This window comes from Trichomonas vaginalis, chromosome V, assembly GCF_026262505.1.
Source record: "Trichomonas vaginalis G3 chromosome V, whole genome shotgun sequence".
Taxonomy (NCBI): domain Eukaryota; phylum Parabasalia; order Trichomonadida; family Trichomonadidae; genus Trichomonas; species Trichomonas vaginalis.
Window position 1 is genome coordinate 25,890,810 of NC_067207.1, and position 15,095 is coordinate 25,905,904.

Consider the following 15,095-nt stretch of genomic DNA (forward strand, 5'->3'; position numbering starts at 1 on the left):
TAAATAAAAATAATTAAATATATGTATTTATTCGTATTACAACCGTAGTAAGTCGATTCTTCCTTTCTTCTACTGAGATTTGAATTTGATTTCGAATTGTAAAGAGATTCAAAGGGAAAATACTAGCGGATAAAAACTACCTCCATGAAAGGGTCATAATGGAGTCAAGTTGTATTTTTTGATATTTTTTGCTTTCGAGCCTAAATAGGTAGCAAGATAATGCCTAAAAATAAGGTTCTAAATTCTGAAGTTTACATGATCCTCTCGTGTGCACCCTTAACAATTTTCATTTTTTTCTTTTAAGGGTATAGTAAACTCAAAATTCTAGAGTTTTGAGAGTGCCAATAAACTCTATAGGCCTATATATATCTATATTTTAAAGGAGAGGTTACGCCATAATATTTGATATTATAAATTATTAATTCAAAATAAAAGTAGAAAATGAAACTAATTTTATTCTAACCTATATAAATATATCAATAATCTAAAATGATTATAGTCTGAACTATATTTTACCAGATTATCAAATATAAGAGAAATGAAATAAGGCATAAAAATATCATAGCATAATTATTGGATAAATGCATTAATAAATTATTTATATCATAATGAGAAAAAATCAAAATAAGAAAATGAGCATAATAATAATTTAATTAAAAACAAAAACAATAAATAAAATGTAATTTTCGTTAATCAAAGTCATCAATGTCTTCGTCTTCTGATTCCCATTCGGACTTGAAAACTTGATAATCTCCTCCTGGTACACTCTGAATGGATTTTTTGTATTTGTTCTGTTTTTTAGAACCTTTTGTAACAGTTTTTTGTTTCAATATCATTTTGGAGTAACAATTCTCTTCAAATGATTTGACACAATCTTCTGGAAGTGGGGAAGATGTAATGCTTTTTGTATATCTCCGAGAAAATGCTCTGGATCATTCCATTCTAAGATTGCAACGTTAACTCTAATGTTAATGTTCTTCCAGGCTCTTGATTTGTCCAAATAGCATGCAATTTTGGAGTTAAACGCTTCATTCATGCAGGTAGATCCAATGGAAGAAACTTTGGAAACTATGGGTGTCCATTTGTGAACCCAGTCATAGAGCATGAATTGAAGTTGGATCGAATTGACACCTTTTTGCCATTCAAAGCATTTGTAATTGTGCGGTTCGCAAAAAGAATGATTGCCTACGTAATGGTAGACACAATTCTCCCACATTTTCGTACGTTTGTCAATATTTTCTTCGGCAAAACATGACCAAAGCCACATACTTAGGCTTGCATTCAGACCCCAGAAAGGTCTCTCTATTTTTTCAATCTTCTGAGTCTTGTCGTTGAAAACTTCAACTGTCTTATGAGAAGCTGAGAACTTTGTAAAATCTTTTGAGATATTTTTTGATACATGACCTGGATCGAATCTTTCAAGATGAGAGACGCCAAATTCTTTAAAGACAGAGACACTTTTGTTATCTCGGTCTTTAATAATCTCTTTAACATCTTTCAAGATATTGTATTTCTTTAATTGCTTCAAGATGATTCGAGTTCCAGCACTTTCCATATTGTTGGAAGCTCCGGAATACTGAGCATGCTGTCTGTTTCCACCAATATGGTTGATGTTCACGCATGCAAGAACTCTTTTTGTGACAGCATCGAGCGCAGTTACTGTACAACTTGGCGAGTTTCGCCTGTGCGTCCATCTTGCATCAATGGATAAGTAACCACTGAAGGACTTTCTCGACAGCATTAGGGAAATACTTTTAAGTCTTCTAATCTTATCGTCACAAAATCTCTGTTGTCTCATGACACCACTCTTCACAGGGGGCTTAGTTCCACAAAGAGAAAGAAAGCGAGCACCTTTTGTATATGGCATTCCGGTCATTATGCAAGCACCAAGCATCTGTCGCGCTGAGAGTCGACGACGTTCGTGGAGTAAAATGTTATGCATTGCCTTTGTTTTCCGTTTTGGGTGAACAATATGGCCCATACAACAAAAAAAAATGAAATCCCGCCAAAAGTGAAAATTGAATAAAAAGTAATAATTAATAAATATATACTATATCATTAGATGAATATTTTGGAATAACATTTTAAAATCGAGGTTTTTCAATGGATAACGGTTCAATCAAAAATTTGACCCCATTTTAGAATCTACATTAAAAATGGAACATTTCTGTCGTTTCAAAATTCCAAAATAACGTTTCTATTCCTCTCAAAAGTAAAAATAAACTTTATTGGGGAAAAAATATTTTTATTTTCCAAAAAAAATGAAAACCTTAAATGCAAATCTAATTTTGATGCTTTTGTTTGTGATTTTTTGGATTTCGAAAAAAATTTGAAAATTCAGACAAGTTACCATTAACACTAATACGTTTCAGCGAGTCGGTCCCATCAGAGAAATTTTCATAAATCGGCGATATAATTTATTATTTCAGCAAAATATTCTCAGATCCAACTAGAATAAGGTCAAATTATACAAATTTAGCAAAGGCTAGTTATCCTACCTATTCAATTAACTTTAATTTTAAATAATTCAAGACAATTCTCAAAATTACCTTAATAATCGCGTTCTCTTCGCAAAATGACGATTCATCATTCACTACCAGCATAACTGAGGGCTTGTGCTCACAGAATAATACAGATAATTTACTTATTAATGCAAAATTTAGTACCAAAAGGTAATCATAGAAGATACAAAAAAAGTTTCTTTATTTTGATTGCTGATTTTATTTCTTCTAAAATTTACCAAATCTAAAAATCCAAAATTGAATGCTATTGAATTTCATGTTTATGTAACATATACTATTTATTATATAAGGAATAAAAATTTTATAGTTTTAATCAAAAATAAAGGTGTACTAAATGCATACAAAACAAGGTATTTTTTACTCATCCAAAATATGTTAACAGTGCTATTTATATAATCAATATCCGAATTTCGAAATCATTTTGATGAAATCTTTATTTTAAAATTGAGTTGACTGTTAAAATCACCCGAGAAGAGGGATTATCTCAATGAAAAGTACATAAAATAGCAAACGCACAAGATGGCACTATGCAGCTTTATATTGTTATACAGGATGAACATATAAAATGTTTGGAAAACACTTACTTCGTTCTACAAATGTGTATCTCTTTATATCAAAGATTCTTCTCAAATTATTGAGAGACTTCTCTCAAAAAAAGGAAAATTTGATAACTAAAAAAATTATGGCATAACCTCTCGTTTTGCATAGATATATATTTACATGGTCACAGAGCTTATTTTCATTGTCAAAACTTAAAAATTTTTAGTGGACTATACCCTTAACAATTTCGTTTTATTTCCATTTATTGTTAAATGATTTTTAGCATATACCTTTCTTTGTTCATCTTCTAAATACAATTTATTTTTTCTTAGATATAATTCTATTCATTCAATTTGATCGTCATTTTTCAGTACATGATCGTAATTTTCAATTATTGATCGCGATTTTACTTCAGAATTTGTTCGCAATATTGCTTATCAAAATTATATCTCTATTCTCTCATTTCTGTTTAGTCAATATCATTACACTCCTATTGTCTAATAACATGCTATTAATTTTCTTAAAATTAAAAAAAAAATATCAACTTTTAAAAACAGAAACTTAACATCCTTAGGTCAATGGATTTTGATGTGAAATACATTTAATCTGTTTTTCTTTTTTTTATTTTAAATATTTGAATATTTATAGTTGTTATGGGTCTTACATCATGTAAAACGAATTTTCTTAAAGTAAATTTACTTTTTCTTCAATCTTTCTTACATATTTATTAAAAAAAAAATTATCCAAAAAAAGATGTTTTAGAATGAAAAAAAATAGAAAAATCTTCATTTATAGTCTTTCTTGAATGTATACGTTTTGATTTTTTTCTTTTTTAAAAAATTCAATCTCTAGAAAAATCGAGAAAAAATCATTTTCTTCTATTTTTTTAGGACGCCATACCCATTGAAATCTCCTCTCAGGACGCCATAAACTATTCAATTATGGTGTAAACTTCTCAAAAATTGAATAGTTTACATCAGGACGCCTTAGGACGCCAACCCTTTACGCGCCCCAATCATAATTCATCAATTATCTTAAAAATCGATCTATTCCCTAAAATAAGTGATATACATACTCTCAAGTTTTTGGTGACAATGATATAACAAAATTTTGAAGAAAAAAAATTGAGAAGAGAAAAGCCACAAATTGAAATTTCCCAATAGGAGTTAATATCACTAGAATTCCTACTAAATTACAGCATAAAATGGGATAAATTAATAAATCAATTTGAATGATCGTATGTTCATCCGGCCAATAACATAATAATTAAAGCCCATGATATTTCATCTATTAATTACCCTGGAAAAATGACGTTTGTATTCGAGAACCATTCAATTTTTGAATGGGTATCAATTCACTTTATATAAAAGATGAGTGGCCACGCTATCGACCCAACACATACAGACACACTTTCCATCCACGCCAACCCACAGAAGGATCAGTTCGGTGCTATTGTTGCTCCAATCTACCAAACATCCACCTTCCTCTTCGACAACTGCGACCAGGGTGGTGCTCGTTTCGGTGGCAAGGAAGCCGGTTACATGTACACACGTATCGGTAACCCAACAAACTCCGCACTCGAAGGCAAGATCGCCAAGCTCGAACACGCTGAGGCATGCGCTGCCACAGCTTCTGGCATGGGTGCTATTGCTGCTTCTGTCTGGACATTCCTCAAGGCCGGTGATCACCTTATCTCCGACGATTGCCTTTATGGCTGCACACACGCCCTCTTCGAGCATCAGCTCCGCAAGTTCGGCGTTGAAGTTGATTTCATCGACATGGCTGTCCCAGGAAACATTGAGAAGCACTTGAAGCCAAACACAAGAATCGTCTACTTCGAAACACCAGCTAACCCAACATTAAAGGTTATCGACATCGAAGACGCCGTCAAGCAGGCCAGAAAGCAGAAGGATATCCTCGTTATCGTTGATAACACCTTCGCTTCACCAATTCTTACAAACCCACTCGACCTCGGTGTTGATATCGTCGTTCACTCCGCTACTAAGTACATCAATGGCCACACCGATGTTGTCGCCGGCCTTGTCTGCTCAAGAGCTGACATCATCGCTAAGGTCAAGTCCCAGGGTATCAAGGATATCACAGGCGCCATCATTTCCCCACACGACGCTTGGCTCATCACAAGAGGCACACTTACACTCGATATGCGTGTCAAGCGCGCTGCCGAGAACGCTCAGAAGGTCGCTGAATTCCTCCATGAGCACAAGGCCGTCAAGAAGGTCTACTACCCAGGCCTTCCAGACCATCCAGGCCACGAAATCGCCAAGAAGCAGATGAAGATGTTCGGCTCTATGATCGCATTCGATGTCGACGGATTAGAGAAGGCCAAGAAAGTCCTTGACAACTGCCACGTTGTTTCTCTCGCCGTTTCCCTCGGTGGTCCAGAATCCCTCATCCAGCACCCAGCTTCAATGACACACGCTGGTGTTCCAAAGGAGGAACGCGAGGCTGCTGGCCTAACAGATAACCTCATCCGCCTCTCTGTTGGCTGTGAGAACGTTCAGGATATCATCGACGACCTCAAGCAGGCTCTCGACTTAGTCCTCTAAATTTAACTTTCGAATTTCAGTAATAAAATCCTAGATATCTACAACAAATAACTTATCAATACTTTTTATTACTAACTATTTACTAAATAATGAATTATTTTTGAATTTCAAATAATATTTCATAAAATATTCCTTGAAATAATTGAATTTAGTTGACTTTTCTAACACATTTTAAAGATCAAGTAAATTGTTCGCTTTAATTATCTATAAAAAGCAAAATAAATTCAAAAAATTTCTAAAATTAATAGAACAGAGTTTTAGTAAATGATCAATGTATGAAAAGTTAAGACAAAAGAAGATAGATCTAGTATAAGAGTTTGCATACAGAAAATTAAAATTATTTTGATTATTTTGTATTTAAGTCACCAGCAAATGTTAAAGCAGCTGTTCTCCAACGGTGAATAAGAATTTCAATATATTGACACTCTTTAACTCTTTGTTGTTGTAACAAATCTTGAAGACGTTTTGCTTTATCAAGGCATGATTGAATACCTACCATCGACTTATTCTTAAGAGCGAATTTCAGTTCATCTCTAGCACTATTGACATTATTCTTGAGTTGTGTTAATTCTTTGAATCCATCATCAGATGGAGATAAAAGGACTTTCAATGAATCGTATGCTTGATAGTATTGCTTGAAATTGATATCGACTTTATCTTGTGGAGAATCACTTGGTAAACGAGGCCATTCTTTAGTAATATTTTGCAATTCAACGAGTGTTTCTTTGAACTTTTCAATGTGGTTGCCAAGAAGTTCTAAGCGGTCATCAGCTGACATGTTGACATCGAGAGCTTTTAAGATATCAAGCATCGTCAAAAAAATAAAAATTCGTCACTTTTTGATTTATAAAAATTTTGCTGATGAAACAATTTTCACTCAAAACATAATAAATATATTTTACTTCGAATATCTATTATAAATCACGCGTTTCAATATTCCAAAATTTTTTCAAAAATTCAAAAATGATCAACAAAATCTTAGTTTAATATTTAAATTTCAAAATTTCGAAAAAATTTGGAATTTTTCGAGAAAATTGAATCTACCAAATAGATGTATTTTATATATAGTATCGTATTATGTATATAAATTAAAATCGATCTAAAAATATCGTAATTATTTTTATCAGTATTCAAGTTATCTCGGTAACAAGATCTGCACGAACATTTTCAGCTAGATTTAGAATGTTTCCATTTATTATCATTTGGTTAATGAATGTATATCTGGATTATTTCCAATGTTTTGTGAGATAGATAAAAAATTATTATGAGATTAACAAACAAAACATATAAAAACATTTACAAAAGTAACAAAAAGAATCATTCGTAGTGTTGAATAGGGATTTTTGGAATTTTCACGTTTTCAACATTAATCTTTTGGATATCACCAAAAGCGGTCATCCAATGTATATGGTGGTTCATAAGAGCATCAGAAGCATGGTCATGCGCTTGACTTATTTTTTCCATTGTTCTTTTATGGCGTTTTTCCATTTTTTCGCAACGTATATTATATTTGTAAAACTTTTGCCCGCCAACATCAATCGGAAATGCGGAAAGTTTGGACGTATATCTAAGAGCATCTGATATAGGGCGTTTATCAACAATTTCATTACGCTGAGTATTTTCTCTGATCTGAGCATCGTAATAATTTGATAGAGCCATCCATTCTTCTCGTTCGAATAAGTTTGATGTATCAAAACATTCTTTTCTTTGAATTTGAGCTAAAGTATTCAGCTCTTTAGTTGCAGGAAAATCATATTCAAGTTTAGATGCAGCTAAAGGTGGTATTATTTCTACGATATTTGTCTCTACTTGGTCAATAGGTTCAATTACTGAAGTTTCTTCATCTTCGACGAAATCATCCGGCGGAATTTCAGATTTCTTGGGCCATAAAAATTTATTTGGTACTTTTGGCGCTTTGAAGTTAGTTATTTCTTGAGATAATTTCATTACATTTTTGGAAGTTTCTGCGAGCTTTTTATAATCATAGAATCTAATGAGTGGTTTAACAACTGTGAAGTCTTCAAGAGGGGGATGCATTTCATTATCGTCAACCTCTTTTGCTTGTTTTGCAGTCATTAGATTTTACTTACACCCTAAAAAATCAATTTATTCCCCCTACACAAATTATTAAATGTTGATATTTTTGATTTTTTATCGCTTCATTGGCCATCAATGCGCTCGAAAGATGTTCCTGCATTTCAATTGGATGAACAAGCAGTGCAATGAAATATTGTTCGGTCAATTTAATAAGTTTATGGATTTGATATTTCCTGCAATAGTCAGATTACCTCAAATGATCAAAATTATATCTCGAAACAGTATTGCAAGTGTTAGTTTAGCCGGACATTATTTTAATTTCTTAATGAGTTCTACATATTTATTATTACACTGGAATTTCAGATTTGAACATCCACCTTATCGATTTATTGCAATTCCAATAGATTTTGTGATATTTTATTATCTTGCATATATAAATCAGCATCCAATTTTATGGAAATTAACAATATTATTTATTTTTTTCCTATATTTTGAAAGACTACGGAATCTAATGGACACAGATCTATTTATTATCCTATTAGGTTCCTGGGATCTCCTAGAAATACCTACTCCATTTTTACAGATCCGAACTCTCCTCAAAACCCAAAAAATCGAGAGTTTATCAATATTAACAGTTATATTCGAAACATGGTTTTCCATTATTACTGTCCAAAGAATCACAATGTCTCAAAATTTCATTCGATTTATCATAAAACTTATAAAAGCCATCGGAAATTTCATACTTCTAATACAAACTATATGTATCTGGATAAAAGAGAAATATTCTGACGAGCCACCTCCCTTACAAGAAGAAGAGGAAGAAAAAGAGAAAATTGAATTATAAATTTCATTCTTATTTGTTTGTATATAAATAAACACCACTACGTATTAAAAATTTTTAACTTTAAACGAATAGATTCATTAAATTTTGAAATAATTTTTTATCTTATTCGTTTTTGCATGAATATACTTAAACACATATAAAAACATTTGATTTTAGCCAAACATATTCATTAAAATTTTATACATATAAAAAATAAATAATAAATATAAAGAAAAAATCAGAACTTATATATGTTCTGAGAGCTGCCAAACTTCACAGTCAACAATCTTGAAATGTGGGACAGATGTAAGGGCTGGAGAGTTAAATGTAGGGCAAGGCTCAGAAATAGCAGAAATGAAGCAACTGTCAACCCAAAGAGCTGAAGCTCCTCCACCACCAATTGCAATTTCGTCCTTTGACGATGAAACAAAGTATTGATTGGCGTTTGTCCAACGATAATAAGAAAATGTTGGATGATACTTGAACACGAAGGTTTCACCGTTACCGTAGAAGTTTCTTTGGACTTTTAAGCCCTTGGAAATGTAAGCACCGATTTTTTCTTTTTTATCTGTAAGAATTAGAAGAACAACTGGTTGAATGTTTCTTGTTTTCTCGAAAAATGAGAGATAACTTGATCCGTCATTAGATAACTGGAAAAGAAGCTTCCATCCGGCATTAATATATTGATATGGTAAGCAAAGTCTGATTTCTTCCATTTCTTGTAATGTGAGGATCTTATTAGAACCAACTACATTGATCTGGCGTAGCTTATTGCGCTTTTTATTTGTTGCATTACGATGGGCGTTCATTTCTACTGTTAGATCAGAAATCGTACGATTCCTTCTCTGTGCAGCTGCTGAATTAATATCAGGTACGACAAATTGCTTTGCGGATTGAGCTGCTTCGGCTTTTAATAGTAAATTATGGTGTAATTTCAAGAGATCACCACGTAAACCTTCAAAAGAAATTGTTTCAAATTTATTTGTATTAAAATCAGTAATGTAGCTGATAACAAATAGAGACAGGGCATTATCAGCAAATGGATCAGTAAATCCAGGCGTAAGCATGAAAGTAGGATGTGGCATTATAGCACTTTCTAAGTGGCCTAATAAATTTATGACAAGCGGCTTTCCATATGAACTGTCTGGGAGATATCTTAAACTTACTTTATCACAACGCAAAATTCCTTTATCATTTGCTTCTGCTGGGAAAACTTTAATGTTTTTAATTGTTATGCATTCGTCGAGAATTTCAGGCTTCATTATTATGATGCTCTGTCCTGGATGAATATTTGAATCTAAGTTTGGATTTAGAAGTTTAATCCAGGCAACGGTCACCCTAAACTTAAGTGAAATAGAAGAAAGAGAGTCGTTAGGTTGAACTTCATATGTCAAATCCTGATCACTCATTTTTTTAAATTTATGGGAAATTTTCTAATCGTTTAATGAGATTTTGACACTTTGAAAAATTCTGATGGAGTTTTATTTACTTTATTTGATAATTTTGCGATTTACTAAATTCCCTACATTACTATATTTTTTATGGCAGAATTGCATGTTTATTATACCCAATCAATGTAACGCATAATTTCTATGGAAAATCATATTTAAAATCCAGAGCACTCCATTTTGTTCGGTTATGCTGATTGGGAAATGACAATGATTTTCACAAACTTTGAATTAACAACGATTAGTGATTGTACACCACTTCAAATAGGATGATTTGAAATGATTCAACGTTAACTTTGGTTATACAAAAGTATTCGTCGATACAGTATTTCAAATTATTACATCATAGGCTAAAAATATGATACAATTCATAATAATTCTATAACATTTACAAACAATAATATTACCAAGCCCATTCTGTAACAGAATGTTTGGAAAAGTATTTTCCTGCTTGCTCTATAGTTTCAAACATGGAAGAAAGTCCAAGATCACTCATTTCATTATCATCAAACTCGGGGTATGATGGATACTGAGTAAACTTAATTGGGATCGCTTCTGTGGAAGGCTTATCAGACTTTGTCGGAATGATAGTCTTATTAAACATGCGATCATATTCGCTATATTCATCTTCTTCTGGGATTGATAATGCCAATGATTGAATCGTTCTATATAATTTAGTCTGTGATTCTAACCGCGACATTGCATTATCATTTAATCTGATAGCTTCATTCATTAAGCCCTTTATTTTGTCGGCAAAGGAGGTAATTTGTGGTTGGTCCATTTCGGAACTAGTTGACTTCGGTTCATATATTGAAAGCTTGTCTCCATCGACTATACCTTGGATTTTCAATGAAAGTTGTAAGTCAAGCAACTTACCATTTTTAATGATATATGGTTCGATGCTTGTTTCTTGATTTAAATATGCCATATATACTGCTTCTGAAAGTGGGGATAATTCGTGTACATTTACGGTTTGTTGAGTTCCATTATTCCAGCTGAATGTCACAGATATCATGAGAATAATAGCCGTATTGACAAAAATTCAATGTGCTTCAGAAACTTTGTCAATTTAAAAATTTTCTGTGATGTTTTCAATACTCTTATGGTACGGTTGAAGACATTGAATTTTTCAATGGGTGATTATACGTTTTATGCATAATCATATTGGTGATATTTACTAATATTTTAAAATTATTCACTCGAGTGTCACTTTTGTTTATATTTAATATCTCAAAAATATTTTGCTTCATTTATATGATATATAGGAAAGAAACATCGTGGGTATTGCAAATATTAAATAAAATACCCATTATATGATTGGATTAATTTTGATGAAATCCCATCATGTTTCTGACTCTATTATCTATTCAAACCGTCATATCTACCCTATAACAAGGTATTAGATATGTTAATAATTAATGAATTTAATCTTTGCGTTTATCCCCATAATGAGATCTTTCTATTTTAACTCGGTATACATCTTATTATCAAAATAGAGAAGGAATTTATATGATATATCATATACCAACTCTTCTTATGGAGTTCAAATCAAACATCACTTTTCTTTTGCTGACGATGGTTAAAATTTCTTAAAAAATTGATAAACGTGAAGGAACAACTCCCTATAAAACCGAAATCGCATCATGGGTAATTTTATGATGACGATAATTGTAAACCATGCAACATATGACTTCTAGTGAATCGAATTCGCACAAAGTTGTTATGCTCGGAGCTTCTGGCGTCGGCAAGACCTCCGTTGTTCTTCAACTCCAGGAAAAAGTATTCAAGAAAATGGTTCAACCTACCGTTGGCTCCGGCGTAATTTCAAAAGATATTTTAACCTCGAAGGGTCAAGTTACTCTTAGAATCTGGGATACAGCCGGAGAAGAAAGATACAGGTCATTTACTGGCCTTTACTCCCAAAATTCCGTGGCCTGTTGCATTGTTTTTGATGTAACTGATTTGGAAACGTTCGATACCATTGATGAGTGGGTTGGACTCTTCAGGCAGAATTCTCAGCCAAATGCAATTATTTATCTTGCCGGAAACAAATGTGACTTAACTGATGAAAGACAAGTTAGCTATGACAAAGCCCAGAAATATGCAATGGACCATGATATGAAATATTACGAAGTTTCTGCGAAAACAGGGCAAAATGTTGAACTTCTCTTTAGAGACCTTGCAAACCAGCTCGGTCCAGCAAACCAGACCCAACAAGCTCCAGCTACAGCAAAGAATGATGGCGCATGCTGCTAAATTTAAATTTCCATTATGCCAATTCTACTTTTAATGGAATTACCCTTAAGGCCAAAAAAGAAAATATTTTACCGTAGTTAGAATTCTTTCTTATTTCATTCTACTTTCAAATAAATTGTTTTTAATTCAACTTCTTTCTTATTTAACTACTGAATTACACACTTGTTTACAACACATATATTATTTGGATTATAATTGATAGTGAAGTTTCGAATGTAAATTAAAAATTTCAAAAAACGCACTAATTTTTAATAATATAACAGTAATTATAAAATGAGATTAGAGAACTACTCATTTGTATTCATAATTGGCTTAGGAGAACCAATAGGAATGCTGTTATGCCTCGCGACATCGCATTTTGCAATTTCTCTAAGACGAGATGATATTGTTTCGTTTTTTTCTTCGCTGTATGAATCAGGGAGTTGAACGTTTGAGCTTCTTGAGACTGGCATTTTATTGGCTCTTTTGAATCTTCCTGTTTTTATCAGTCTATCAACGATACTGTTTGCGTCAACAGGGTCAACAGAGTTTCTTGGTGAATCATGTGGAGAAGTCTTTGCTGAATTTGGTTTGTTGGAGATAAGAGATTGTAATCTTGGTCTTTCCATGAGCCATCTTGACATTCTTATCTTCTCAATGGTTGGCCTGTTTTCTGGATCCTTTTCAAGCATTGAAATTAAGAGTTGTCGTAAAGATGGAGTCATTGTTGGCGGAAATGTTGGTTCAGAAACTCTGACAGCGAAAGAAAGCATTGGAAGAGTATCTGCAATGAATGGTAATGATCCTACAGTCATCAAATAAAGAATAACTCCTAAGCTCCATATGTCAGCTTTTTCGGTATAAGGAACTCTTTTATATATCTCTGGAGAAACGTATTCTGTGTGTTAGTTATATGATAAACATTGGAATGATCAATATAACACTCCAAAAATTAAAAATACATACTTGGTGATCCACAAAATCTGTTTGGATCGTTTTCATCGTATTTTCCTGCCAAACCGAAGTCAATGATCCTAATGTTGTCACTATGATCGATCATAATATTGTCTACTTTGAGATCGCGATGAAGTAATTGAGTTGTATTGTGAAAATACTCGAGAGCAGAGAGAATTTGAATGAAATAACGACGCGATTGATTTTCTGACAAATGGGTCTTACGTTCGAGCAAATCTCTCAGGGATTCACCAGATACGTATTCCATTATTAAAAATTCGCAGTCATCATCTTGCATTAAAGCAATGAATCTAACTATATGGGGATGAACTAGATTGGATAAAATCCTTGCTTCTGAATAAAATTTACGAGAAGACTCAGCATCTAATCGATTACGCTTAACTACTTTAATTGCAACAGTTTTGTTTGTTTGGAGTTGATGCCCTTTGTAAACAGTTGAAAAGCTACCACTTCCGATAACTTCATCAAAAACGTATCCATTAGGAGGGTTCATTATACTCATGATAGAAATATTTTCTGTCATGTCACTTTTAATAGAAATGATCAATTAAAAAGAAATTCTTTGTGTGAATGAAGAAAAGAAAATATCATCATTTTCAGTAAAGTGTCAGTTTCGGAATTGAAATTATTTTATTACAGTTTGATTATTATTGTTGCTTATTTCCAGATCATTAAGCTAACACTTCCAATTGAGAGAGTTTGACAGTGAAATAACCTTGAAATATCTATTAAATGACATGAATTAAATTTGATGCAATTTTGCCACATATTAGCCTATATTGCAATCTGAAAATATATAAGTTTGACTGAGTTATGCATGTATACGAAAGCGCACAGCTCAATTTCGTTTTTTAACTTAGAAATTTTTCCGCATTTTGTATAATCTTGGCGTAAATATAAGAAAATTTCATAACAAATAATTTAACAAACAAAAAGCAAAGCGATATATGAAGTATAATAATAATGGGTAAAAAGAAATCAATATAATCTTTGGCTACTGTCAATGTCTCCTGTCTCCACTTGGATACATGATTCTGATCTCATTACGGAACTCTTCTTACATGGGTTAGCGTTCCAAAACATTGGCAAAGGCTGACAAGATACATGTTTGGATTCTTCGGGGATAATAAGATCTGGAGTTGGCTGCATCTTTTCGCTACGTATTTTCCTTTCCATATTTTTAATAGCAATGTGGTATTTAACCGGATTCATTTCTACATTCATCATTTTAATATCATTCATTCTTGTGCTTTCGCGAGCCGTGGAAAGATTAGCTATACTGGTAAAAGATATATCATTAGATAAAGCTAGTAGTTTAGCACTGATTTCAGATTCAGGTGTAGTAGTAGGATATGATGGGTTTTGTGACTTTTTTTGTAAACGTAAGAATTCATACAATATCGAGCGATTTTGTATCATTTTTTTTAACATATGAAGTAAAAAATGTATGATTCTTACGGTTTTTATTCTTACGTTTTTGAATAAATCAAGATTTAAAAAATTTTCAAAATTGTAAGACATTTACACTCAGCCCATACATAATGAAATAAAAAATAATTTTTTTAAAAAAATAAACCATTAAAAAAATTAAAGTTATTTTTAAAATAATTTATTTTTTTATTCTTACATAAATGACCCAACAAGTAAAACCAGATAAAATAGATTATCGAATTTTAGAGGATGGTGTTCCTGTTTATATTCAAAGATTTAAAGGGAAGCAATATTATAGAATTGTTAATCCTGAATACATAAAACATTTATTTAAAAAGGAAGACTGTGAATTATTAAACGTTAATGAATATGAAACCAATAAATCAAAATTGAAATATAAATATATTGGAAGTGATGAAAGATGCAAAGATAAAGATAAAGTTTATTCAGTTTCATATAATGAATGGAAAACCAATAAGATAAGAAAACATTTAGGAGATTATGGGAAATGTTCTGA

At 32.2% G+C, this 15,095-nt stretch overlaps 9 protein-coding genes and 1 pseudogene across 10 annotated transcripts, besides 3 other annotated features; 2 read left to right on the forward strand and 8 right to left on the reverse strand.

Annotated features, from left to right (window-relative positions):
- Positions 1-276: part of a mobile genetic element that runs on past the window's edge.
- Positions 277-303: 27 nt separating this feature from the next.
- Positions 304-3,300: a mobile genetic element.
- TVAGG3_0403480 lies at positions 690-1,105 on the reverse strand (annotated as a pseudogene). The gene has a single exon. A coding segment is annotated over exon 1 (416 nt).
- TVAGG3_0403490 (zebrafish ch211-108c17.2-related family) lies at positions 1,303-1,981 on the reverse strand (the record flags this gene model as incomplete). The annotated part of the gene is made up of 1 exon (XM_051232840.1): positions 1,303-1,981. A coding segment is annotated over one exon (679 nt), but the record flags the coding sequence as incomplete, so codon positions are not given.
- Positions 3,301-4,074: a mobile genetic element.
- A 293-nt stretch (positions 4,075-4,367) lies between these two features.
- On the forward strand, positions 4,368-5,680 carry TVAGG3_0403510 (methionine gamma-lyase; the record flags this gene model as incomplete). The annotated part of the gene is made up of 1 exon (XM_001304061.2): positions 4,433-5,629. One exon carries the CDS (start codon positions 4,433-4,435, stop codon positions 5,627-5,629), a length of 1,197 nt encoding a protein of 398 aa, XP_001304062.1.
- A 190-nt stretch (positions 5,681-5,870) lies between these two features.
- TVAGG3_0403520 (uncharacterized protein) lies at positions 5,871-6,462 on the reverse strand (the record flags this gene model as incomplete). The annotated part of the gene is made up of 1 exon (XM_001304062.2): positions 5,976-6,440. The coding sequence occupies one exon, from the start codon at positions 6,438-6,440 to the stop codon at positions 5,976-5,978; it is 465 nt and encodes a 154-aa protein (XP_001304063.1).
- Positions 6,463-6,628: 166 nt separating this feature from the next.
- On the reverse strand, positions 6,629-7,705 carry TVAGG3_0403530 (uncharacterized protein; the record flags this gene model as incomplete). Its single annotated transcript, XM_001304063.2, has 1 exon — positions 6,947-7,705. The coding sequence occupies one exon, from the start codon at positions 7,703-7,705 to the stop codon at positions 6,947-6,949; it is 759 nt and encodes a 252-aa protein (XP_001304064.1).
- Positions 7,706-8,633: 928 nt separating this feature from the next.
- TVAGG3_0403540 (negative regulation of peptidyl-cysteine S-nitrosylation) lies at positions 8,634-9,910 on the reverse strand (the record flags this gene model as incomplete). Its single annotated transcript, XM_001304064.1, has 1 exon — positions 8,735-9,898. The coding sequence occupies one exon, from the start codon at positions 9,896-9,898 to the stop codon at positions 8,735-8,737; it is 1,164 nt and encodes a 387-aa protein (XP_001304065.1).
- Positions 9,911-10,340: 430 nt separating this feature from the next.
- Positions 10,341-10,952, reverse strand: TVAGG3_0403550 (uncharacterized protein; the record flags this gene model as incomplete). The annotated part of the gene is made up of 1 exon (XM_001304065.1): positions 10,341-10,952. The coding sequence occupies one exon, from the start codon at positions 10,950-10,952 to the stop codon at positions 10,341-10,343; it is 612 nt and encodes a 203-aa protein (XP_001304066.1).
- A 507-nt stretch (positions 10,953-11,459) lies between these two features.
- On the forward strand, positions 11,460-12,323 carry TVAGG3_0403560 (GTPase protein; the record flags this gene model as incomplete). The annotated part of the gene is made up of 1 exon (XM_001304066.1): positions 11,615-12,193. The coding sequence occupies one exon, from the start codon at positions 11,615-11,617 to the stop codon at positions 12,191-12,193; it is 579 nt and encodes a 192-aa protein (XP_001304067.1).
- Positions 12,324-12,430: 107 nt separating this feature from the next.
- On the reverse strand, positions 12,431-13,670 carry TVAGG3_0403570 (protein serine/threonine kinase protein; the record flags this gene model as incomplete). The annotated part of the gene is made up of 2 exons (XM_001304067.1): positions 12,481-13,070; positions 13,139-13,670. The coding sequence occupies 2 exons, from the start codon at positions 13,668-13,670 to the stop codon at positions 12,481-12,483; spliced, it is 1,122 nt and encodes a 373-aa protein (XP_001304068.1).
- A 183-nt stretch (positions 13,671-13,853) lies between these two features.
- TVAGG3_0403580 (uncharacterized protein) lies at positions 13,854-14,601 on the reverse strand (the record flags this gene model as incomplete). The annotated part of the gene is made up of 1 exon (XM_001304068.2): positions 14,126-14,389. The coding sequence occupies one exon, from the start codon at positions 14,387-14,389 to the stop codon at positions 14,126-14,128; it is 264 nt and encodes an 87-aa protein (XP_001304069.1).
- Between the last annotated feature and the right edge of the window lie 494 nt (positions 14,602-15,095).